The 23,863-nt window shown below is 42.0% G+C and overlaps 2 protein-coding genes across 3 annotated transcripts in view; one reads left to right on the top strand and one right to left on the bottom strand.

Annotated features, from left to right (window-relative positions):
* Nucleotides 1–3,892: 3,892 nt before the first annotated feature.
* Nucleotides 3,893–10,226, top strand: LOC308133226 (protein lifeguard 1; the record flags this gene model as incomplete). The annotated part of the gene is made up of 10 exons (XM_080500527.1): nt 3,893–3,997; nt 4,302–4,467; nt 4,868–4,946; nt 5,379–5,432; nt 5,715–5,805; nt 5,963–6,000; nt 6,674–6,761; nt 8,820–8,909; nt 9,426–9,473; nt 10,074–10,226. 10 exons carry the CDS (start codon nt 3,893–3,895, stop codon nt 10,224–10,226), a joined length of 912 nt encoding a protein of 303 aa, XP_080356653.1.
* A 788-nt stretch (nt 10,227–11,014) lies between these two features.
* LOC308133556 (ankyrin repeat and IBR domain-containing protein 1-like) overlaps nt 11,015–23,863 on the bottom strand; it is a 33,241-nt gene continuing 20,392 nt past the window's right edge. For both annotated transcript variants that reach the window (XM_080500980.1, XM_080500981.1), the window contains exons 15-20: nt 23,098–23,243; nt 22,402–22,580; nt 22,166–22,217; nt 18,285–18,396; nt 15,596–15,639; nt 11,015–14,331 (exon numbers count right to left, since the gene is read on the bottom strand). In XM_080500980.1, coding sequence (XP_080357106.1) covers nt 13,411–14,331; nt 15,596–15,639; nt 18,285–18,396; nt 22,166–22,217; nt 22,402–22,580; nt 23,098–23,243 — 1,454 coding nt within the window. In that variant the 3' untranslated portion in view covers nt 11,015–13,410. The remainder of the gene's footprint in view (nt 14,332–15,595; nt 15,640–18,284; nt 18,397–22,165; nt 22,218–22,401; nt 22,581–23,097; nt 23,244–23,863) is intronic.

Raw genomic sequence — 23,863 nt, 5'->3', positions numbered from 1 at the left:
TCTCCTCCGGTGACACCACAACACTCCCCTATGTGGTCCTCCGCCCCTAAAGCCCCAAAGAGTGTCGTGGCACTCTGACAAAACAGAGCTGTCAAAATCTGTCTGCATCCAAAGAAAAGACAGATTCACACTCACATCTTGTGTCTGTTGTTCTGTGCAGCTCTCTTCTTGCCTGCAGTTTTTTTTTTGATTAATTCTCTCTCTCTCTCTCTCTCTCTCTCTCTCTCTCTCTTCCCCCCCCCCCCCCCCCCCAGTCTTTTCGTTTACCAGATAACAGTGTTGGGAATAACACGTAAAGGAATAACACATTATGAAGTAACACATTGCTACTTTTGGCAGTAACACAGTAACAGATTACTATCAATAAATTAATAACTCGTTTCCAAAGTTTCTGTGATTGTTATTTGTCACTTATGTCGTAGAGGAAAACAGCTGTAGAGCTGTTTCCTTTCTGTCACACTCGCTCTCTGTGGCATCTGTGAGCTTTAGTGTTAAAGCTTTTTTTTTTTTTTACTCCCAGTACCTGTGATGTATGCATGGCCCTAAATGAACATTAGCTTATCTTATTAAGAGCTGTCTGCTGCTGTCGGCTGGTTGGTGGTTATCTCATCTGTTTTGCTGCTTCTTGTTCTTGTCGCCATTCATTTCTTCTGGTCTGCTGGGATCATCCTCACAGGAGCGCTCACATTCGAGAAAACTAAGCTGTGATAGTAACACAAACAGACTAAAATAATGTGCATCATCATTAGATTAGGTCATTAGATCGACTCGCAGAAACACTCCAATATAAATAATGTCCTTTATTGGTCCTGAGTTAAATTTCCCTGATCGTATAGCTATAATCAACTATTTATCATGCCTAATTCTTGCCCATGTTTATTTTTCCCCCTTTCTGTCTTTCTTCCCAGCCGTCCCTCCATCCGTCCCGTGCATGACGGTCTGGACACAGCTCCCTGCTCTGCACACATTGCGCTCCATGTGGCCTCAGCCTCATGTGTTTCTCCTGTTTGGACAGCGCTGAGGCAATCAGATCCGTGTTAAATGTGGCCTCACACTGGGCTCCACACTGATTGGTGTGTCAACACAGGCTGGATTTCAACTGCCTGCTCAAATGTGACCGTGTTTGTTGTGCCACCCATTCAAATCCGACTGAGATCTGACGAGTAGGTGAGCGCAAGCTCATCAGATTTGAGCAGGCAGTGTAAACCCAGCCTGTGTTGACTGACACACCAATCAGCGGAGAACAGAGTGAGAGTCTATTGTTCGTTGCAGGAAATCTGTCTCTACCTTCATTTGTGACCCTCGCCCCACAGAGTCTTGATTTTCTTCTTGTTTTTGCTTAATTTTTTTTATTCATTGCTTCCAACACCTAATTAAAAAAACATGCCTTCATTTGTGTTTGCGGGACTTTGAAAGAAACTAAAAGATGACACGTAGGTGAGGGAATTGAAGGACTTGATCTCGTAGTTAAAATGAAGAGGCTGCTGGTTTAAGAGCTCTCTCTGGAGGATTTGATGCTGCTGGTCGGGTAGGGAGGTGGCAGCCTGGGAAGGAAGAACACCACAAGCAAATCACTGCAATTAGCGGAGCAAGAACAGGAGACTAGTGCCCCCCAGTGTTGACTTGTTGTATAATTTTTTTTTTAAGTATGTTGTTGAGAAATATCTGGATGGAAAACCGTCAAGGGGGTATAAAAGAAAAAAAGAAAGCGTTATACCCCTAAATGCAAATACAATTAACTCAATTGTATCTTGTACATCGATGTCTTTCAGAGTCGAAGCCGAGGCCAAACTGTCGAGTGTGTGCACATTAGGAAGCCAGTCTTTTGGGTTGTTTTGCTGGAATGCCATTCAGAGGTTAAGCATCTAATCGCTATGTATGTGATCACTTTAATAATCACATCAAAACACTTTCTGTCTGCTGTAATCAAATGTAATCAAGGCTAAGAAGTAGAAATTATAATTCACTTGAGTGATCTTTTTATGCTGAATTGATTAATCCTGGACTGGTTTCTGATTCATGCATGACATCTTTCTTATAACCCTTTCAGTGACAGCTCTCCACGGGGAAGCATGAAGACTGAACTGACCTACATTACATGATTTTCCGTTATCCCTTTTAACCTTTTGCTGTAATCCCTTTATTATATTGTTGTATTTTAACTCATTCGAGCACTTTACTTTTACAGGATGCAGATATTTCAAAACTGCCTTTTCTCCTAAGACATTTTAAGGTTTTCAACTATTGCTACTAATACGACCATGTAACTGGCACGGTTTGGTGTTGTGGGTACATCGTTGGGTTTGAATGTGAAGCTCTCTGCTACCTGTGAATGCAAAGTGTCCCCATCAGATATGTCTGAATGAGAATCAGCTCAAGTCCCTAACAGAGTGACTGGTTCATGTATGAACATATTAGTTTTTATTTGGCACCAGATAATTTGCGTGACAAGGTTGCAGTCAATGTTTAACTCAGGTGAACCACAAAGGTCACATGACTTGGGGGAAGTTACACTGTCAATGTATGATGCATTTATTCATAATTGCTATTGCAACTCTTTCAAATACAGCAGGTTAATAATACACCATATGTGAAATGTAGATCTCTTCACAAACAATAAGTGTTCATTTAATTTGTGCGCATGAGTGAATGGGGGGTTGGGGGGGGGGGGGGGGAGCTCAAAGGTAAAGACACAATCTGCTTTGGTTTTGAGGACAACCTCAAAAAATGGTCTAAATATCTCATTGAGAATAATGAGGGATATACTTCCTTTTTCCACGCGCTGAAGTCCTGTCACTGTGGGAACCAACAGATAGCTGTTAGACTTTGCCCTGAAGGGGAACCAAAGCTACAGGAAGAGCAGTGGAGCAAATTCCTGGCTGCCGCGGCAGAGGTAAGACACATTCTAATAAATCTGAGTTATGATTCAATGATTCATTTGAGCATGCCCAAGTCAGAGAGAGAGAGAGAGAGAGACGTTGGTCACTTATTGAACACTCACACACATAATTTCTGCTTTCTCAAAGAGTTGTGCTTTTATCTTTTCTCAGAGTTGATGTTGAAGCGTTTGTGGCTTTGTAAGCGAACAGAAACAAAGTCCAATTTTAGCCTTGAGCTAATAGTTTTATTCTTCTCTGTACATCACACATTTTAGTTTGGCGAGTTCAACGGAGAAAAAAAAAAAAGTTAAAAAGCGATTATTTTTAATCTGGTAAATAATTTATTACTGCCATTGAGTGCAAAAGTCATGACTAATTACTGACATTAAAGGAAGTGAATATTGTTATTCATTAAACCATGCAGGAATTAATGTGCTGTGCTGATGTTTTTTTTTAAGTGGTTGTATGTACCCTGTAATAACTTCTTATCTACAGTCATTGCCGTCTTTGCTGCATTGCTTTTGTTCTACATCACACAGCATTGATCACTGTATAGCTAATGATGACTTTATCTCTTGAATGATTGTTGAAAACAAGGATGCTAACTGTCAATGTTTTGCTTCGTGTCTTCAAATCATATAAAATATGATCCCTGAGTTTATTATCTGCCTGTCCTTCATTATTGCAGCTGAATTTCCGCTGACATCAATTAACTACAATCTATTTGGCTATTAAATATACATACAACTCTATTAAATTGAGGTTTAAGTCCATAATTATGGATGTTAGTCATGGATGGCTCTGTGTTTGTGTGATGCATCATTTTGTAATTACCCGTTTATTTGTTCCGGTCTGACATTGCCCCCATTTGCCAATTTAACATCACTGATGAAAGCGCTGACACTGCCCAGAAGGACACTTTTGTGTCTCGGCCGTGACCTCAACTTAACTGATTCCTTCCCCTGTCACTATGTCTCCCCGGTCAATGAAAAGATTTGCAGAGTTTTGGTGGAATGGACAAGGCGAATAACAGCAGCAATGGTGGACATGGACCGCACCCTCCTCCCTACAGCGAGCAAGACTATGGCCAGAATTCTTCCACAGGGATGAGCTATCAGGTCAGCAGTACTTTTTTGCTTCAAAGAAAGATAGAAGGTGAGATACTGAAGCACTTTTCTTTTTTTGACTTTCATTTTGTATTGAATGTCTGAGTGTAATTCAAGCCAGAATTACACACAATTAGACTTTGATCATGGGATCACCAGAAAAACCTTCACTAATAACAACTTGATGTGTCTGCACACAGTTTATTATGCAGAAATTACTCATTAAATTCCATTAATTCGCTCCCAAAAAAACAACACAAAAAATCCATTAAAAGTCGTCATAATTGGAGGGTTTTTTCTGCGTTGGATGATTCAGGTTGGGAAAGGCGGCATAGTGGTGGTCTCCCCTTCCGCACCCTATGATACCACGGAGCATTCTGGTGGCCAAGCGGCATTCGTTGGCCAGCAGTATGGTGAGGCTCCACCTGAGTACGCTCCTTCCTCGGAGGCTGACTGCTTCAGCGACCCTGCCATACGAAGAGGTGAGAGGGTAAAAAAAAAAGAGGAAAGAGAAAGAGAAGCCAGAGAAATGAATGTTTTTGTTTGCATCATCGGGGACAAACAGGGATAAACAATATTTATACTCCCTGATTCTCTTCGCAGTGTTTTCTTAAAATTGATTTGAAATTGAAAGTTGTTCCCTGGTTTTCGCGGCGCCCTGCCACCGTTCTTCACCTCCTACACGGCACAAATCATTTTCAAATGAGAGGGCGAAATGCAGGGTTGGTAAAAACCTAAGGTTTTTTTTTTTTTTGCAAACGCCGTGCAGCAAAACAAGCCCCCTGCCTGTGTGAAAAATGTTGTTGTTGTCATCGTACGTCTCTCTACCTCTCCACCTGTCTCACATCGCCTTGTGACTGAATCCTTTTTTGTTCCGCACAGGTTTTATCAGAAAAGTCTATTTGACCTTGATGCTTCAGCTGCTGGTGACTGTCGGATTTATCTGCATGTTTCTTTACTGGTGAGGCGCCGCTACACAAGGGAATTCTTTCTAAAAAGAGATACATTCCTTCTAACTTTGCACCGTTTAGAGTACGTAGTCTGTGAGCGAGTGAGAGCATCGTCAGAGCGGCAGTACTCGAGCTGCCCGTCACAGATTCAAGCATGCAACTAACACTGTTCAAATTCTTATGCACTTGTGAACTCCGACATGATGACGCACAATAAAGGAGCATTTCCTCTCTGTGGTTTGTATAATGGATGTGGTGGATGGTTGCTTCAGTAATATCATCCCATAAATTGTCTTGAGTTCCCTTGTGCACAAAGCTCCATCCTGCGTTAATATTTAACAAAATCATTCCACTGCTTCTCTCAAATAAATGGAGGCTCAATCACACCGCCCCCTTCTTTTTCTGTCTCTGTTTTAATTCCTTTTTTTCTTATCAAATAACAGGGAAACACTGAGGAAGTGGGCATACGGAAACTACTGGTTCTCCTACTCGATGATGTAAGATTTATGTCAGATTGCATAGGTGCACAGCACACTTGTTTTTACAGATTTCCTGTTTGGGGAGTTCGCTAAATGAGAATGTTGCACACAGAAATCTCTCCAAGTAAATCCAAAACAGTCATTGCAGTCTGGATCCCCGATCTAAGAGAGTGCATGCAATACTGTGTATAAATAATGCATCCATGCATTCAGGTATTGAGCGCAAAGCTTTTTTCCCCCCCCTGTTTATAGCCTGTTTGTTTGCTATTTACGATACACTCTATATTCCGTGTGAAACAGGATCGCAGTGCTGGTGCTCATCTTGGCCTTGTCCTGCTGTGGCAACCTCCGTCGTCGAGTCCCCATCAATTTTATCGCCCTGGGCCTGTTTGTGAGTAGAGGCAGTACCAGCCAGGCATCAAATTAAATCGCCATCACACCTGCTCTATTTCACAGTTTTTTGTCATGTATTTACTTTCCATTTGTCTCTCCATTCCACCCCTCACTCTCTCTCTCTCTCTCTCTCTCGCTCTCTCTCTCTCTCTCAGACTATCGTAGAGGGGTTGATGCTCGGCTCAGTGACAGTGTGAGTGTTTGCCCCCCCATACACACACACACACACACACACACACACACACACACACACCTGATGCTGACTCATTTACACAATAATAATCCCGTGTGATCCGTATTTGATGCCGTGTTTGATGCCAGAGAAGGAGCCATCAGACCAGATGAGACGTAATCATTGGTGGTTTGCCAAATTAAAAAAAAAAAAGCATATGGTATTACATTTTCTAGGGTTTTGGGCTCAAGATAAATCTGACGCATCGCAAATGGTTGAAATCCAATTTCTCTCGACACACAAGTTACCTTTCTTCTATCTGTGAAACATTTCTTTTTATAGCACCCCCTTGTCTGTCAGGGGAAAAAAGACATCAGTTGAACCCGGGATATCAATAAAACATAGAAATTATCATATTTATGGGATATTGCTATAACTGAAACAGGAACTGATAGGAAATGAACGTTGGCAATGCATTATGCAGCTCACGTCCAGCGAGGGTCTCTGTCATTGCTCTTGTTGAGACACATAATACAGACTGTTTAATGAAGAAAAAAAAAAAAGTTTTCTAAAAGAAAGCAATGTTCCTCTTTTTGCATGGGACAGGGCCCCACTCTTCCTGTCTGCGATCTGCCTGCTGACTTGTTAAGAGATGACACGATGTGTCAAATTTGTTTGATCTTTCTGTCTGCAGGTACTTTCAAGCTGAGGCAGTTTTGTGGGCGGTCGGAGCAACGGCGCTTGTGTCCTTTGCCATGAGTGTGTTTGCCATGCAGTCAAAGGTAAGATCTGTCTCACACACTGAGCTCCGTTTGCAGTGCAGTCGCAAGTGAAATTTCATAAACTGCAGCGACTTAGTTTTGCAGCGTGTGGCAAACGTCCACACACCGAGCTGCGTTCCCTGTGCAGTCGGAGGGAACGCGCATAGCTGAGATGCTGCGGTCAGTTTATTTACTTTCTCCCTCCCTCCCGCAGAGTTTTCCTTAATGTGCCAGCAAAAGGTTTAAGACTCTTGATGGCTTTGCTGCTCTGGCAAAACTGTGATTACTGCTGAGATCAGGGTATTTGCCCATCACACCTAATTCCTCATGTCCAGTGGTGACACAGTGTTAAACCTGAGTCGCTGCTGTCATCATAGCCAAGCGAAACTCCCGCCGCAGATGTGGGGATTGAAAAATACTCAGGATGCTTGATTTGTTAAGTGACCCGTCTTCTTTCTTTTCATGTCTCTCCCCATCTCTTCTGATCACATCTAATGAATTCAACCTGTTACAAAGCCTCAAAAGGGAACATGTGATGCTTCTTCAGAAGGCAGAGTTTAATAACAAAAAAATGAATTTGTATTGGTTAAAAAAAAAAAAAAAAAAGCAACACCAAAAATACGAAAGGGTGATAATGGATCAGAGTGACACTGAAGTAGCTGTGAAATTGTTTCCTGGAACTTTTTTTTTCTTTTTTTAATCTCTGCCGTTCAACTAAACTCAGAAATGAAAAGATATAATACTGCAACTTTGTTGCAATACCTATTAAAAAGGTATTACCGTGTATCATTTCTCGTAAAGTGTATTTGAACCTGATTCTCGCCATCTGTCAACGAGAGAACAATCAAAATAGACTGCTTTGCATTTCCCGGCCACCCACAAACAACATCAATTATAATCCTTCTGTTTGGTTTATTCTGTGCTGACCTTTCTCTAAGACGTTATTCAGTTTAGTTCATGTAATACAGCCCATGCATGTGCATGTGATAATACGGGTTTTATTAGCCAGAACAAGTGTGCACAAGTCAGGAGACCTTTTGAGTCACTTCATTGATGACTTGGCGTGCTGCTTCAATAAGTGGCTCATATTCAGAACAAAAGTAATCACACAGTCAGCGGGGGTAATGCAAAAACAGACAAGTGAGGTAAATTGACTGCCTTGTTTAAGCTGCATTTAGAGTCCATTTTTAATTGTTCCTAAATGTACTTTGGCATCTTGCACATTTTTGTGGCTTTTTTTTCTGTGTGAAGGAGCTGCAGACATTTATTCTTTCTGCTTAAACCGGATAAAACAAGCAAGCAGGTGTCTAATGATGGTACTGAGAATATCTCTGGGCTTAAAAGCTTTCTGCTCATTATTCATCTGCAGCCAGACGGCACATGCATCAGGTTTAAATAGCCGGCATACAGAGGGAAACTGTGCTGTAAAAGTGACCTTACCCTCAGTTCATAATGCAGTTTTATCGGCTGAGCAAGTGGCCACCACCTAAAACACTTTGAGTTTATTTTTACGACTTCACCTTCATCTTACAGTTTGCCACCGCTGATGGCTCCGCAGGTCACGCCGTGTGCAGCGCTCCTTCATCTCTGTCGCCATGACATAAATGTCACAAGGACCACCATGCGTGTCCGGCTCATAGCTCTTCATGTTGGGAGCGTCGCTGGTTCCCGCTGCCATAGCTCGCGTCTTTATGCTGTCAATCTGAAAAGAGCACACAGACCAAAAGGCTGCGTCTCCACCTGTAATGCAGTTTGCTGACGAATCGTCCCAGATCGTTATATCGCGGATTGTTTAGAGCTGCGTGTGTGTTGAACTTCAGTATGTCTTCATGGTTTTGTAATCTGCAGCGCCTCACAGAACAGCTGCAGTCCAGATGACCTTGAGCACCCTGGCTTTTATGGCACTGATGAGTGTAAAATGTTCTGTCTACAGTTTTCTGTTTGAGAGGCTTGTCACACTCAATGTCTCTCTCTTGCTCTCTCTCGCTCTCGCTCTCTCTCTCGCTCTCTCTCGCTCTCGCTCTCTCTCTCGCTCTCTCTCTCGCTCTCTCTCTCGCTCTCTCTCTTTTGTGACACCAGTGGGACTTCACTGCAGCTAGCGGGAGCCTGTGGGTGTTTGCCTGGACCCTCTTTTCATTCGCGATGCTTTGTGCAATTTTGCGATCGCAGGTAAATCAAGGTGCTCTGTTTACACGCGCGTTTGCAGCGAGAGATTTAGAAAAGAACTGCAACGGTGTACATTCACAGGCCGGCAGTATATACGGCCTCGTAGCTCTTATCCCCAGAATGCACTGGCACTGACCTGTGTGCTGAGCAGACTATAAAGAAGAGAGCGAGCTCACCGAGACCTTGCAGGAGTTACACTTATCTCAGGCCGACGCATATAAATGTACACTCAGGTTTACTGGGACGGCTGTTCGGGGTTTTAGGTTTAAATATGCAACAGGTGCTCACAGAAATAGATCCAGAATTTAAAGTGATATTTCAGTGCAGGCAGAAGTGGAAGGGAATGAAAGTTCTATCAATCATAGCTACATTTAGATGCATGCACACTCTATCCTGATTGTGTAAAACATGTATTCTTCAGTTTATTCTTTAATCTGAAAAAATACAACCTATTGACGTCAAACGAGTGGTCTCCATTGATGCTAAGAATGCTGTTGCTGATTTTGCATTCCTTTGCAGTATCTTTACATCACATACGCCTGCCTGGGGACCTTGCTGTTTTCTTTGGTAAGTACAGACTTCCATGACGCAAAAATTCTGATTCTGTGACACTCGGAATCAGAAACGGAATAAAAATGACCTTTCAAAATGAAAGAAATCAACATCAAAGACTGCTTAATGTCAAGTGAGTGTATGTGATGTAAGATTTGATCCCGGGGCCAGGCAGGCTGCCACCAGTGTTTGTCACAGTGGTTAGTGTAAAGAGAGAGACTCAGATGTCCTTGTGCCCTTTAATTTCAATTATGCACTGCTTAGCAGCAGTGGGCTTCATTTTCACAGCCACCTCTCTGTGTGCCTTTGGCATTAACAGCAAATGTTGTGACCCATCCCATCAGCTGGTGGAACAAACTGCGGCTGCACACAGCTTTAACGGGCTGTCAGCAGCAAGTCACAACTTAATTCACGCCGCACAGCTCCCACCTACCCGATTATTTACACGGCGTGTTTATTTGCACGGGACCATCTCCGGATGTGAAAAATACTGCCTTTGTTTGGCCCCAGACTGAGTCCAGTAACCTGTCCGCTATCCCCCCCCCCCCCTAAGAACGTGCTGAATGCACACATCGGTGGCGCCTGGGCGTCTCATGTCACTCTGTCTTTCTGCAGTACTTGGTGGTTGATACGCAGCTCATCCTGGGTGGGAAGCACAGAAAAATGGAAATTTCTCCCGAGGAGTATGTGTTCGCCGCACTCAACCTGTATGTGGACGTTATCTCACTCTTCCTCTTGCTGCTGCAGCTCATCGGCCTCTGCCGCTGACACCGTGAGGCTGCAGAACAACCCTCCCTCAGCAAACACACACACACACACAGTTCATCGTGGGCTGTCCAGATGCCCGCTTTCATACTTAAGAACACAGATGTCTGCACGTTTTTTTTTTTTAAGTTTCACCTCTTATTATTAAACAGCAGTGGCAAACAACTACTTTGAACTTGTACCCATGCTACTTACTCTTTGTAGGATTTGTACTTTCATAAATATTGTACTCGCACTTAAAGCAAAGGTCACATAATATACCCTATATTACTCCATTCAAATTCATGCATTGCTATTAAATATTTAGTATTCACTTTTAATCTGTATTTGTCACAACTGTATTCTCTCAACAGAGATGATCCCATCAACATGTTTACAAGTCAGAGAAATGTACCTTGAGAATACAATAAAGCATCCAACAGTTACATACATGACTAATACTATTGTAGTCGTTTCTGAGTAAAATACTCAATGTAATGTAAAGACTGCAGTTCTTGTTACACTTCTGAATCTTATAATACTGTGTTTTTTGTATTTGTACAAGTTGTGAACAGTGTTGCTGAACGACAACAGTTTATTGGGGTAAAAAGATTAAACAATCTCAGCCAAATCTGGACCTTTGTAAATCTCAATAAAATAAATAAAATGTAAAGGAAATGTCAGTACGGATGAGTCGGCATGTCCTCCTTTTCATTTGATCGCTACCAACTGGTCATTTTCTTGAGTTCCCACAACAAAAACTGACATTTGACGAATAATATAATAAAAAAAAAACACAATACGATACAAAGTAAAACTCAGCACATAGTTTATTGGCATCACACACAAAACATTTTTTTTTTTGTTTCATAAAAAGAGGGAATGTATCAAGTATAGACTATGAAAGTGCAAATAGCATTTCAAGGATTAGTTGCTTTACAATAGAAAAATCTCAACCAGTTACAAAATCCCCCAAAAGAACATTATATGCCATTTGAAAAGGAATCACCCGGACGTTAGAGGTGACGTACAAACAAAGTCGAAACGCCATTTAGACTTTAGACCCATTTCATGCACAACGTAGTGTTCAACTAAAAGGGCAACAGATGTTATCTCGTCTGATTAACACTCCTACATTAACCAAGTCCAACAAAGTTAGCTCTATTAACCATATGGCACTCACAGTTTCACAACTTCAAGACACTTTTGCAAAGGGACCGCTATATTTAGATTTAATGTTGCTCTATGCGTCTGCTCGAGGAAAAACGTTATTTACTTCAGTCTATACATAGAACTCTTAGAACACAAAGCAGTGTCTGTTATTTCACAAGGGTTACTCACAGCCCCTGCTATTCAAATAAATCAAGAGGCCTCTGTTTTCAAATAAATACCTACTTCATATTGCAACTTTCCTCCATGTTTAGTGTCTTCATGTAAGATAGGTAAAACACATACAGCAGGTAGACTCATTCTGAAGTCAGTACAGTGATTTTAGTGTTGGAACCACAGGAAAGCCCATCTGTTTCTACATGTGGGCTCCAGTAGAAGCTTTACCACACAACAACAACCACCACACAAAGGAAATCATTCTTCAAAATACTTGGGGAGCGAGATTAAAAACTACGACATGATCTGCTATACCCTATCTCACCAAATCATACAAAAGTCAGTGTTATTCATTAACAAAATACCACAAAAAACAAAGCTTCATGCTACAATTATTTTCATTGCGAAAAAGTCACTATAAAACACTATGTGACAGAAATAACTTTAAGGTAACAGGTGTTTTTTTGTGTTTATACTTCATACTGTGTGTAATTAGCACTCAGTATAATATGTGGGGGGGGGGGGGGAAAGGACTTGAATGACGATGATTGACACAAAGGCACTGTTATCTCTAACCGCGTAGAGAACCTTTTCAACGACATGGGCTCCCCATGTGGCCGTGATGCAACCACACATTGGTGAACTCTCCACGCGTTTCTCTGCAGTCCGGGACATCTGCAGAGATCTGAGGAGGCTGTGCTCATTATTACACTTAAACAGGACCCAGACATAAATTACTGTGACTTGTGGCTTGATTAATGAATTCACCAAAGTATGAATATGATTGCCTGATTATCTCTTTCAACTGGCTTTTCCTGCAGCGTATAAACAAAACTACTGGTCGTTACTCTTACTTACTCTGTCACGCTCCACGTTCGGCACTCAAACATTAGTTTAAAGAGCAGCTACAATGGGATTCGGTATACGCTGTCACGAAGGTGTGAAGTGAATCACACTGAGCAGCCCCTCTGGGCCTGTCAGAATTTGTTGTTTTTGAAGCTCTGAAGACTCTTCCTATTCAAAGTGTGTTAGGACCAAGCCTTTGAGATGAATAACCATTGTCAAGTCCATTTTGAAATGTTTTTGAGTAAGCCACCTACTTTTCCTGTTGAATCATTAATCAGAGGGATTTTTTTTTGTTGAATGTTAATGTTTTGCAATTTTAAAAAAAATTTTGTGAACAGCTTTTTTTTTCCGTGTGGACAGCTTTCAGCCAGTGCGATTTGAAAGAATCACTCATCTGCAACCTCAAATGAAATATGGCTCTGAATTTTCACATTTTAGGTTTAGCTGAGTCGTTGATAAGTAGGCACAATTTGCTTTAAAGGATCCACTTGGTGACTGCAAACTGTGCTTCTGCTAATCAGTGTTTGGCACCTTCATATTGCGGGCAGATGTGGACAGGAGGGAGTACTGACTGTTTCCTCTAATGTTTTTTTTTTTTGTTCTCTCTCTCTCTCTCCATGGAGCTGAAATTCTCCTTCATACCCGATTCAGACTGATACAGTAGGTTTGCTCTAGTGCGGGGGTGGGGGGGGGGGGGGGGGGGGTTTGCAAGACTTTCAGAAAAAGCAAGTGGTTTGTAATTTATCAGCACAGGATATGTTTTAGGAGACACTTCCTTGAAACGGGTAATTAAATGTGATCTCTTTAGTTGGTGCTGTTGACAATATGGCCGGCGCAGGAAACCGAACTGCACTGAAATTAGGAGTGGAAACTTTCTCCCTCACTTTCCAGCCAAGCCTGTCTGAAACATTCTTCATTCTGTTATACATTCCACCTGAAAAGCGACTCCACTTTTCCCTCATCTCTATTTAGTTTGCAAACTAAAGTGGTTACTTTGGCCTTCTGAACAAGCTCCTTCCTGTCTCGGCCAATCAGATCACACCAAGTGCACTTGTTCTTCCCACTCGGAGGAGCTGGTGCTGGGCAGCTGGTCGGACACAGAGTCACATCGCGGACTGTCGTCCTGGCAGACCTTTGACCCTCTGCGCTCGCCGTGCTCTCCACTCGTGTCAAGGTTTGCCATGTAAGGTAGCGGCATGGTGTCCAGCCCTACCAGGTCTAACTGAGTCGGCCTCTCAGTGACGGCACACTCCTTCTCCTCCATGTCACTCAGCCTCTGAGAGCAGAAACCCACGTCTGCCATCACCTCCGGAGGTTTCCTGCTCTCTGTGGGGACGGTGACCCTGCCATTCTCGTCATCTTGCAGGCTGCCTCCCTCGCCTGCATGGAGTGAACACAGGTTTGAGTCGGTGTCCGAGGAGGTCGGGGGGACCAGGGTGATGCCTTGAGGATTCATGTCGTGGAACCAAGCCATGATGTTGCCCAGCAGGTTCGCGTTCGCCGCCAACGTGGAGGACGAAGACGGGTCTTGGCTGCCACACGTGGTTGAGTCTGTGTCAGTGGAAGATGAGAAAAGGCCTGTTGAGGAGGTGCTGCCACCTGAAGTCAAAGGTATGGGCACAGGAGCCCCAAACGCCCTGCGTCGGCTCTCTGAGTGCTGCACAGAGATGGAAACGCTGGTGGCGGCAGAGTACTGGCTGCTGATGTGCCCAAGTCTCGCCAGGTTATCGCCCAGCTCCAGCAATTCGGAGCTGCTGAGAGAAGCTCGGGGGCGAACCTCCACACCTGGAGTGGTCTGCTCGAGCCTTGAAGGCAGGGAGGTGCCAATGGCACCGAGGGACGCCTCATTGGCAAGAACTTCATGATTGGGCCCACCGCCCGCCATCCCCGAGTCTTGCAGCGACAACTGAATCGCCAGGAGGATGTTGGGGTCGTCATCATCCAAGGAACCAAGACCCTGGAAGATACAAAACATGTCCTCGAGTTACAGTGGATTCGGACTTGGGAGTTCAAATGCTACCAACTTCCCATAATTTAAGGCAGCAGCAGGTAGAACCTGCAGATGTAGATGAGGTAAGACGAAGAAAACATCAGCTGTTGTCATGTCGACATTTTGACACAAACTCCTGCAAGCAATGACAGGTATTTTACAGTTGCGTTGCTGTTTGCTCCAAGCAGGTTTTTGAAGTTTTACATTTATAAAGAGTCCCACATGGTAAAAGGATAAGACTGGCAATATTGTATTCTTTTGTTAACAAGTATGTCAACAGTGTCTCAGTACACTTCCCAAGCCACTCTGTAACTGTCAGCCTCAAGCCTGTTCATTATGAACAGCTCCTAAAAGGACAACAAAAATTCTACAAGGGCTGTGCCCTTCAGTTCTTCGTGAATACTACTCAGAAGAACGTCAGGGGATTATTTTCAGCTGCAGATTCAATGTGCTGGCGAGCATGTTTGGCCACAGAACTTTGTTCGTAGGACGGAATGATTGTGAAGGACAAATGTGTGGCTCCACATGACCTGAGGTTGGATTCTAGATTTTAGAGCTGGGAGATTTGAACAATATTCATGATCACAATGTTTGTCATTAAATTCATGAAACGTATTTTCTTTTTATTTGACATTTTAGATTTTAAACATTTGAAAACAAAAAATGTCTTAAGTGTTTAATAACCACTAATACGCTTTGAACAAGAATTATTGATTAAAAATAAGCCAGTTGAACAAAATCCAATTCAATCTGCATTGTATTAATACATTGTTTACATCCATTTATCACCATGTTGCACAAATGAATAATGGCTGATAATTGTGCTGTATCAGGTTGGAGGGAAAAAGCCAAACTATAACGGCATGGAAACACGTGTCACAGCTTAATTGTATGATATCCAAGCCTTTGAATGAACCCTCAATGCATTGCGTGACATTACCTATTATTGTTAATTATTTTGCGACTTTTTCAGTGCAAAATCAAAAGCAGGGTTGCATTATCCCCCCCCCCCCCGCCTAAATTTCTCCAAATTGCATTTAGAAAAAAACTAAGTGGCGCAGAACTAACCGAGCTCCAGAACAGCATCAGTTTCAAACCACAGTCTTATCGAGCCATAATACCTTTAAGAAAAACCTCTCACAACCAGATCAATGCTGTACTTTTCTGATACTGTCTGTAAAGTTTCAAAGCCTCAGAGGCTTGAGCTACAATGAAATGGCTGTGAACTCACCATCAAAGGGCCCTGCCGGCGTCCACCTCCGACGTCTTGTGTGTCTTCGCAGGAAGAAAGGAAGAAAGAGATCACAGGGGAAAACTGAGCCATTAAACCATTATATGAAAAGCAGTTGAGGCCAATGCTAATCATCACATTTACTAAAATCCCCATCAGTTGAGTAAATGCTGCAAAATGGATAATGGCAACTTAGCAGAAAGTGCACCTTCAGCATTCCCAAGGAATATTCATTAATTCAGTATCTTCTCCAGAAATCAATTAATCCTTCTTGGCACAACGGAGCCTATTAGCTGGCCTCAAAACTGCATGTTTCATCTATCCTTTATTGCATATGGTCAAAGACAAAGCACCACTGTGATGGGCAATACTGATGGATTACAAATATTGACATATTGAACTTTCGCCGCTGTGATTTTCCAGTGTTTTGACCCTAATTTATATTCAATTAAAAGGAAATGCATCAACATTTGGAAAGGTTCACTACATCGATGAAGTGTAGATTTTACACTGTTTGGGGGCGTAGTCTTCTCTATGAACACAGTGCCATGAGGCAGGCACAAGATCGGTCCTATGTAGTTACTGCAGTGTGGTAATGAATCCACTCCCACACCCAGAGCCGTACAGAACAACATTCAGCTGCAGGATGAGCAATAATACCTGCAACAGATGGTACAGACGAAAACACGGTGAGACCTCAAATCTGCTTTGAAAGAGCAAACCTGAGAGGCAACATGAGAACCTGTCTGTGGGCAAAGTGAACAGAAGTGCTGATTCAAAGGCAAGAGGTGATCACAACAGATGCTTAGTGTTTTTGTGTTTAAGCTTTGCTTCTGCAATCACTGTACATGACACTGCTTTTCCGTTTCGCTTTGCTGTTTGATAAGCTCAGCAGTTTGCAGTGCTGTTGGACTTAATATAAACTATACATCACATAGTCAAGCTCTTTCCCTCATTTCCTGATAGCAATCTTAAATAACTCCACCATCTATCTACTTTCCCACTTATTTCACCTTGGGTCATGGTGGCTGTACAGAAAGCAAAGCTCTAACATTCCAGTCATCTGTAACTTCCTCTCGCTATACTGAGGACCTGGAGCAGCTTCCAAAGCAATAGAGATATAATCTCTGCAGCAGGGTTCTGAGCCAGCAATGGCCCCTCCTGGTACACTTCTAATGGGGGTCAACCGGTTGGGCATCCTAATAGATGCTCCTCTAAATATTGAGGTGCAGCAACTCGACTCTGAGTCTCTCCTGGATTGTTCAGGTCCTCTCTGTCAAAAACAGCGAGGCCCGACACCCTTTGGAAAAAAACTTATTTCAACCACTTTTATCCGCGATCGCATTCTTTCAATCATGACCCAAGTTCATGACCATAGATGAGCTTGGGGAAGTAGACTGACTTGTAAACAGAGAACTTCACTCTACAGCTCACTTCACTTCAGCAATATAGTACTGTGACTGCATTACTGTGGCCGCTTGTTCAGATCTGTGGTGGATGTCTCATAAACTTCCGCATTGCCTGCTTCAATGAGGGGGCACGCCGTCATTAACTAACTCAAGTAAGTTTTCAAATGCTCCATAAATATTTAGCTGGGTCGAGTTTAGGTGAGGAAAGTCCATCGTAGTCAGCATTCGGCCTTTTCACTGAATTTTTATACCCACAGCTTTGAGGCGCCATTGGACTCATTATCCAGCTGCAGTGTGTACTCTTCTGTACGAAGATGCAGACCAGAGGGCGAACCATGCCAATAAAGAATAGAGAGCTACTTTCTCTTTAGTCACGGGGTAGCTGATTCAGTGCAGGTCCTATACTATAGCAAAATATCTAGAGACTTGAATATTCCCAGCACCATGTTTCACTGTGGGTTTGATACACTGCAGTCTCACTCCGTTGCAGTCATAAATCTCTGACTGGGGTTCATGAGTGAGACGCATTTTTTTTCGACTATCCTCTGTGTACGGCTGGTGTGGTTTGGCCTCGTTTCCCCTCCTGAAAAGAGGTCTGAAGATGTCTGCGACAACAGCTAGACGGTTTTCGTATGACAACTTTTGCTGGTTAGTCTTATATCCTTTATTCAGCAAATTCTGCATCTGTGACAAACTCCCTCGGTTCGCTCAGTGAACAAAGCCTGGTGTATCGATGCAGCGATGGTGTGATCACTTCTAAACTGCTTTAGGTAGAAGCGATCCAGTTTTCAGTGTTTTGAAGTGCTATGCGCTGCGCCCTCATGAAATCATAAGTCTAGTCATGATTTGTTGCCGAGTAAATCCCTTTCTGCTTCGCATAATAATCTGGCTTCTGACACTAGTTTCTCACTGTCACAATAGGACTTTGTAAGGAATGTCCTGAGAGTAGATTCACTTGAATAAACATGTGATTAGTAGATTAAATCATTGAAAGTGCCAGCTGAATGCTGCTTTAATTGAGGGTGGAAAAAAGAGTTAACCTGGTTGAATAGCTTCGATAATGTGACTTCAAAGCTGATTTCAAAGAGGCAATCAAATTAGGAGTTAATATTTAGGATCGTGTCATGCAGATATGGAATGTTTTAGTAAAGTTTATCGACTGTGGATGTACATAGACATAATTAATTTCTTTATAAAGGCTTTGCACGTGAATCTACTTGGCAAGAAAAACCCAAATCTCTGAGGGAGCATCTTAAGGGAGTTCATATCTGCTGCAGTACCGAAGGTGCTGTCGCTGAGGTCGTCGGGGTCAGGTGTGTTGCTACGGAGACTGGACATGTCGCCTCGCCTCCGCTGCCTGTGTCGCCGCCTGTACTGGAACTCTGCGTACTCCTTGGGGAAAAAAAGCACACATAAAACCTCATAGGTTGTAGTTTGTATTTGCTTCTTTTGTTCAACTCAACATGATTGATGTAATGTGCTCAACATACAGCTTTCTGGACAAAAAAAAAGTGATATTTGGGCTAAATATTGATTGGTGAATTAAATAGCCAAATGTGGTCTGCAAAGAACAGCAAACAGGCTTCAGACGCTTTCATCTTCAGACCATAACGTCAATCACTGTGTTTCTCAGATGAATACAGCCAGAACACACACACACACTTAAGGATTTACGTTTACCTTCCTGACGTACATTAATGAAAAAAAAAAACAATGTTTATTCCAAGTTTAATTCTCGTGAGCATGAAATAATGTAGCACTCTAAAAGCCACACAACAAAACAATATGTTCTATTTAATGCAGGTTGTGAGATAAGTGTAATGCATTTCATTAATCTGACTAACAGAGTGTAACTTGCTAGTTTAGAAATGTTCCCTCTGGGGAGTCTGATGCTGAATTCATTAATATAATTTGTGTGTTAAACAATGAATCAAGTAAAATTACAAAGAAGTGTGTCAAATGTGTCAAAACATCTCTAATTATGGGAATATCAATGGCGATCAACGTTTAAATCATTAATTTCACACTGATAAAAAAGACTGGTAATGCTTTGGCATTCAATTAGCATTCAGTGTCAACAGTGAACCAAAAGATTAAAAGAATATCTTAATATCTTAACTAGTCCCAATTATGTGTCCTTTTATTAGAAAACAGATTTTCATAAAGTCTTTCACAGTATCAGGATTCGGATAAATGAGATGGTACCTGTGATCTTTAAGTATCAGAAAATTTAAATATAACCATTATCCCTTGGGAGTGACTGAGGAATGCCAGACTGCATCGAGAAAGTTTACATAGAAGCAATTTTTAACAAAATCAAACGATTGACTGTAGTCTTCAATCAATCATCTTATTCATTTGGAAAACTCAGTCACATTCATTTCAAATCAAAGCCTGCCATCCAAACTCTTCTTTCATGTTTCCAGCACACTAAAAATAGCCCTCTATGAAGTCATTGTAAGAAGCATGGAGCGGACCATCTGTAGCTGTGCCTGTGAGGCAGTGTCATCCAGCTTTGATTATTTTTATGGTGTTCCCATTAACCAGTGCAGCTGAGGAACACGCGCTCTTAATTAGGGGACATTTTTAAAGACTCAGTGTTCAGCATCTGGTGGTAGTATTTAGCATGAACTGAAGAGGTACGTGCTCAAAAGTATTTGTTGACAACAACAGAGAATGATGCGATTGTTTGTTGTTCTAATCCAGTATGGGAACAAAAGGTGGAAGTGAGATAAGTGTCTCGCCTGTATTTACATTGATAATTTGTTCTTTTGAAGGCAAGCCGGTCTTTGTAGCCTCACTAATTATTTTCTCTTGCCTTATAAACCTGCAGGTGCTTCAGCTGGCTTGTGTACTGCATTTCTCTTAGGGATCGTTAACCGTACAGCACAGCACAGATACACATTAAGCTCTGACAGTTATGCAGTAGTCAGCACGAGAGACGCACTTTAGTTACTTTAATTCAGTGAGACTGTGTTCACAAAACTTTTATTCTGAGGTGGAGAGGCAGAGAGGAGAGATGTGATGGCAAAATTCTGAATACCGGGTGTGTCAAACTCATTTTAGTTCAAGGGACACACGCAGCACAGTTAAGCTGCATCTCGCATCAAAGATCGCGAGTTAAATTGCAAAGAAGTTGTTTACATTTACTAAATAACTTGAAATGTATAGTTAAAATGAGGTGTAATCTGATAATCTACCGGCCAAGTCGCTGCCTTGGCCGAACAATTTCTGTTGTTTCATGACTAATGACAATGCTGTCATCTGCTGGTCACTTCCCACTCAGTGTTTTCTTCTGTCCCTCCAGTGGACAGATGAGGAATGACTGTTGTTTTTATTCTTCGTGATTTTTCACAATATCCAAAGGCATTATGTGGGCCAGATTGAACCTGCTTTTCATGATTAACAACATATGAGACGATCATCTTCATCCTCTTGCAGGTAGCACCTCGGTTGCTTGTTGGGTTTCTATCTATTAATAATTCATTAATATACTCATATTTCAAATTGGGTGGAGTCAATACACTGGATCCAGGATTGGATGTCAAATATCTGCGCATCAGTGGCTGTTTACTCAGTAAACCTTAAGTAAACATGCGCTGCTGCATGGTGCAAAGCAAGCAGCGGGGGGAGGAGGAAGATTCAAAACTTGTTTATCATCCTGGCAGACAGGGCTGATCTTCTCATTTGTTTCTCTAATTGACCTTTTTCACAGCAGACATTTTGACTTGTCACAGTGGGAAAGTGCAGAGGTATTAATGATGGCTACATCCCACTTAGGAGAGGTCCTGCTCTTGTGCATGCTGGTTCACTGGCATGGCTGACTGGGACACTTAATGGAACTGAGCAATCATTAAGCCCTGCCTTCACCCGCTGTCACAAATCAAAATGTCTGCAGTGAAAAAGGTCTGCCGGGAGATGTTGTGCATTACATGAGTTAAAAGATGTGCAAGAAATCCCGCAAGGCTCATTTCTCATGTAAAATTAGCATTTTGATGTCACATTTTTAAACAGCTACGTGAAGGACATAAGTGATTGGTGGCTTTCAGCTGAGTGAATTTTATTCCCATGAAAAACCTGGATGTTTAAGGACTGCCACAATGTATTGAGTGATGTGCCATTGTGTCAAGCTGTGCTGAAAAAGGAGGCAGGTCAATACTCAAACCATTATGTGGTCGACAGTTTTATGACTGTAAGTGTTAACTGCAAACACCTGATACTAATGTGCAATGATCGGGAGTAGCCTATTTAGGTGTTTGCCAGAGAACTGTGCTTTTTAGTCATTCCAAATGGGTGCACAGGGGAACACTGAACCATCTGGCTCGCTACAGTGTGTTGAATAACACCGTGATCTTCAGGTCACCACGGCTTGTCAGTGTTCCGCCATGAAATTCCAACCAGCAACGTCAAGAACACTTCCACACACATGCTGAATTCATGTAAAGGTATATTGTGGGATAACACATTTTAAGAGCAAAAAGACATGATTTATGTTTGTGTAATAACCAAACCCAATTTTGTGTTGTACTAATACAGGAAATGGGGCTTTTCAAAGGATGGCCCCTGCAATCCTCAATCAACCTCCTTGAACCTCTTAGACTGGACCTGCTTTGTCTCGCCAAGTAAGAATCATTTACTTTGATTCTATTTCACATTCTTTTTCACATGATATACTATTAACACTCATATTTCCATGGGGTGTAAAAACTATGACTCTTCTTGTGCTGCTTAAATGATCTGGTTTAGATATTTCATCTCAAAAATAATGAAGCCCTACTTATTTACTACTAACTGATGTGTTACATCGGAGCACACTGATGAGCCACTTTCAGACCAAAATACTAATGTGTCAAGAGTAATGTAACTGCAACTTCAGCATGAGCTCCTCATCCGATGTGACTTATAGTTTTTTGTAGCTGTAATTAGGTTTTGCACCTTTATATCCATTCACCAATTGTCTATACTGTTATACCAGCTGACGAGAGGCAGAATGCAATGTACTGAAATGGTCATCATGCCACAAACACAGATTTGATGATAAATATCCGCAATCAACGTACAATGTCGAAACTTGTATGATTTGCACATTTGTGGCTTCAGCACTTGTATTATTTAACTATACACAATTAACTGAAAACTATGGAAAGCATTGTTCCGTTACCTCAGGTGATGCAAAGCCTAAGTACTCCCAGTCCCACGGTCCGCCAGCAAAACTGCAAGTCAGCAAGAGAGAGGAATGTCACACAAGGGTATCAAATTGTGATTAATAGATGAAAGTGTATCATTAATTGGTCACACCTGATCATTTCAAAGGTCAGATATATTACACACGGAGCAGGGTTTTTGTACGAGACAGATCACAAGTTAACACTCGGCAGCTTCCCGTCGGTGTCTCACCTGCGCCTGGGGGCATCGGGAGAGTCATTGGGGGCCACTCCTCGTGCGACTGAGGCCAAGAACTCCTGCCTTTTCTGCTGAACCAGGCACGCCGCACGGATGATCTTGTGGCGCGGAGTTCGCAGGTAAGGCCTGTTCACCTTTTGTGCCAAGTCCTCGGTCACCATCTCCAAATCCGTCTGACAAGAGAAAGAAAGCTGGCTGAGAGATTTTTTTGGAGGTTTTTTTTTTTTTTTTTAATCAAAAACTTTGCAAGAGTGAATTTAGGGTATGATTACACAATCTGAATTTTTAAAAGGGCTCACTAAACTTTCCGTTCGCAAACGGGAGTGTTCAAGGATAGAGAGACATTAAAAGTGGCGCGACAAGTGAACTATTTTTCAAGGAACTGTTTATGTTTCGACTTCACATTGCATTAATTTTACAAGCCTTTAGGAAGCCCTATGGGGTCCTTGCTCATTTATTTTAAAGTGTCTGAAATATAAAACACAGCATGAAAGTACATTTTGTACTTATACTGGCAATCATTAAGAATTGGGTACTGGATGTTTAAATAAATGCTGAGATATGCAGATATAACCGAGGCAGATTGTGAAGATCATGAGGTAGAAAGCTTTAGTCCCACATCTCTAATGGCCCATATAAGACTGACTGCTGTGAACATTTGTCTTTCTTCTCAATAAGTACGCCTGAAACCTGCATAAGCTCGTAGATCTCTTTCTTTGTGCTTTTGGGCTCCAGAAAGAACCCGTAAGGATAAGAGCACTTGAGGATGCGGCGGGTCTTTAGTAGTTCTAGGACAGCATCTTCAATGAACGTAGTGTCGGGCGGGCCTCCTTCTCCTGTGAGAGAGAAGAAGAAAACTGTCAGATAACATAAAATCATTGTCTGCTTTACTTCTTTAAATGACAAACCTTATTCCAGCCTAAATTACTTGAAGCACTGAATTATGACATTTGTTTAAAAAGCAGGTCCAATGTGCTAAATTTAGTGTTACTCCTGATTCTTTGTTCCATTACCATGTCAAGAATTATGGGAAGGGAGGTGAAACGGCCTCTTTAGGGGTTTATTCAAGTTTCACTCAAGTGAATTCTAACAGTGTTATTTAAACATTTTGAATAAAACATTCAACTCCATTTGGGAAGTGAAATGTACTAAACATTGATTTTGAGATGATTACTGAAGTAGAAACCAGTTTGAGATTACAGAATGTAGGGGTGAACTATTCAATCTTGGAGCTGAATCAAAGTCGTGATAGCTGAGTTTGTCATTTCCGTCAATGGAAACCAAAATGAGTGTTACCGCTGCAATAAAGATCTAGTTAAATTTCAGCTGTTGCCTATCAGAACAGAAACTGGTGATGCTGAACAGACTGTAATTGCCTGTACAGATTGGTGTTTTAAAGGGCTCGAGACAATGCTTATTCACAAAGCCACACTTTCTTGTTACTTAGAAGTGCCTG

Source organism: Blennius ocellaris (genome assembly GCF_963422515.1).
Source record: "Blennius ocellaris genome assembly, chromosome: 8".
NCBI classification, from domain to species: domain Eukaryota; kingdom Metazoa; phylum Chordata; class Actinopteri; order Blenniiformes; family Blenniidae; genus Blennius; species Blennius ocellaris.
Note: the sequence above shows the minus strand (reverse complement) of the source record. Positions and strands in the feature narration are given on the sequence as shown.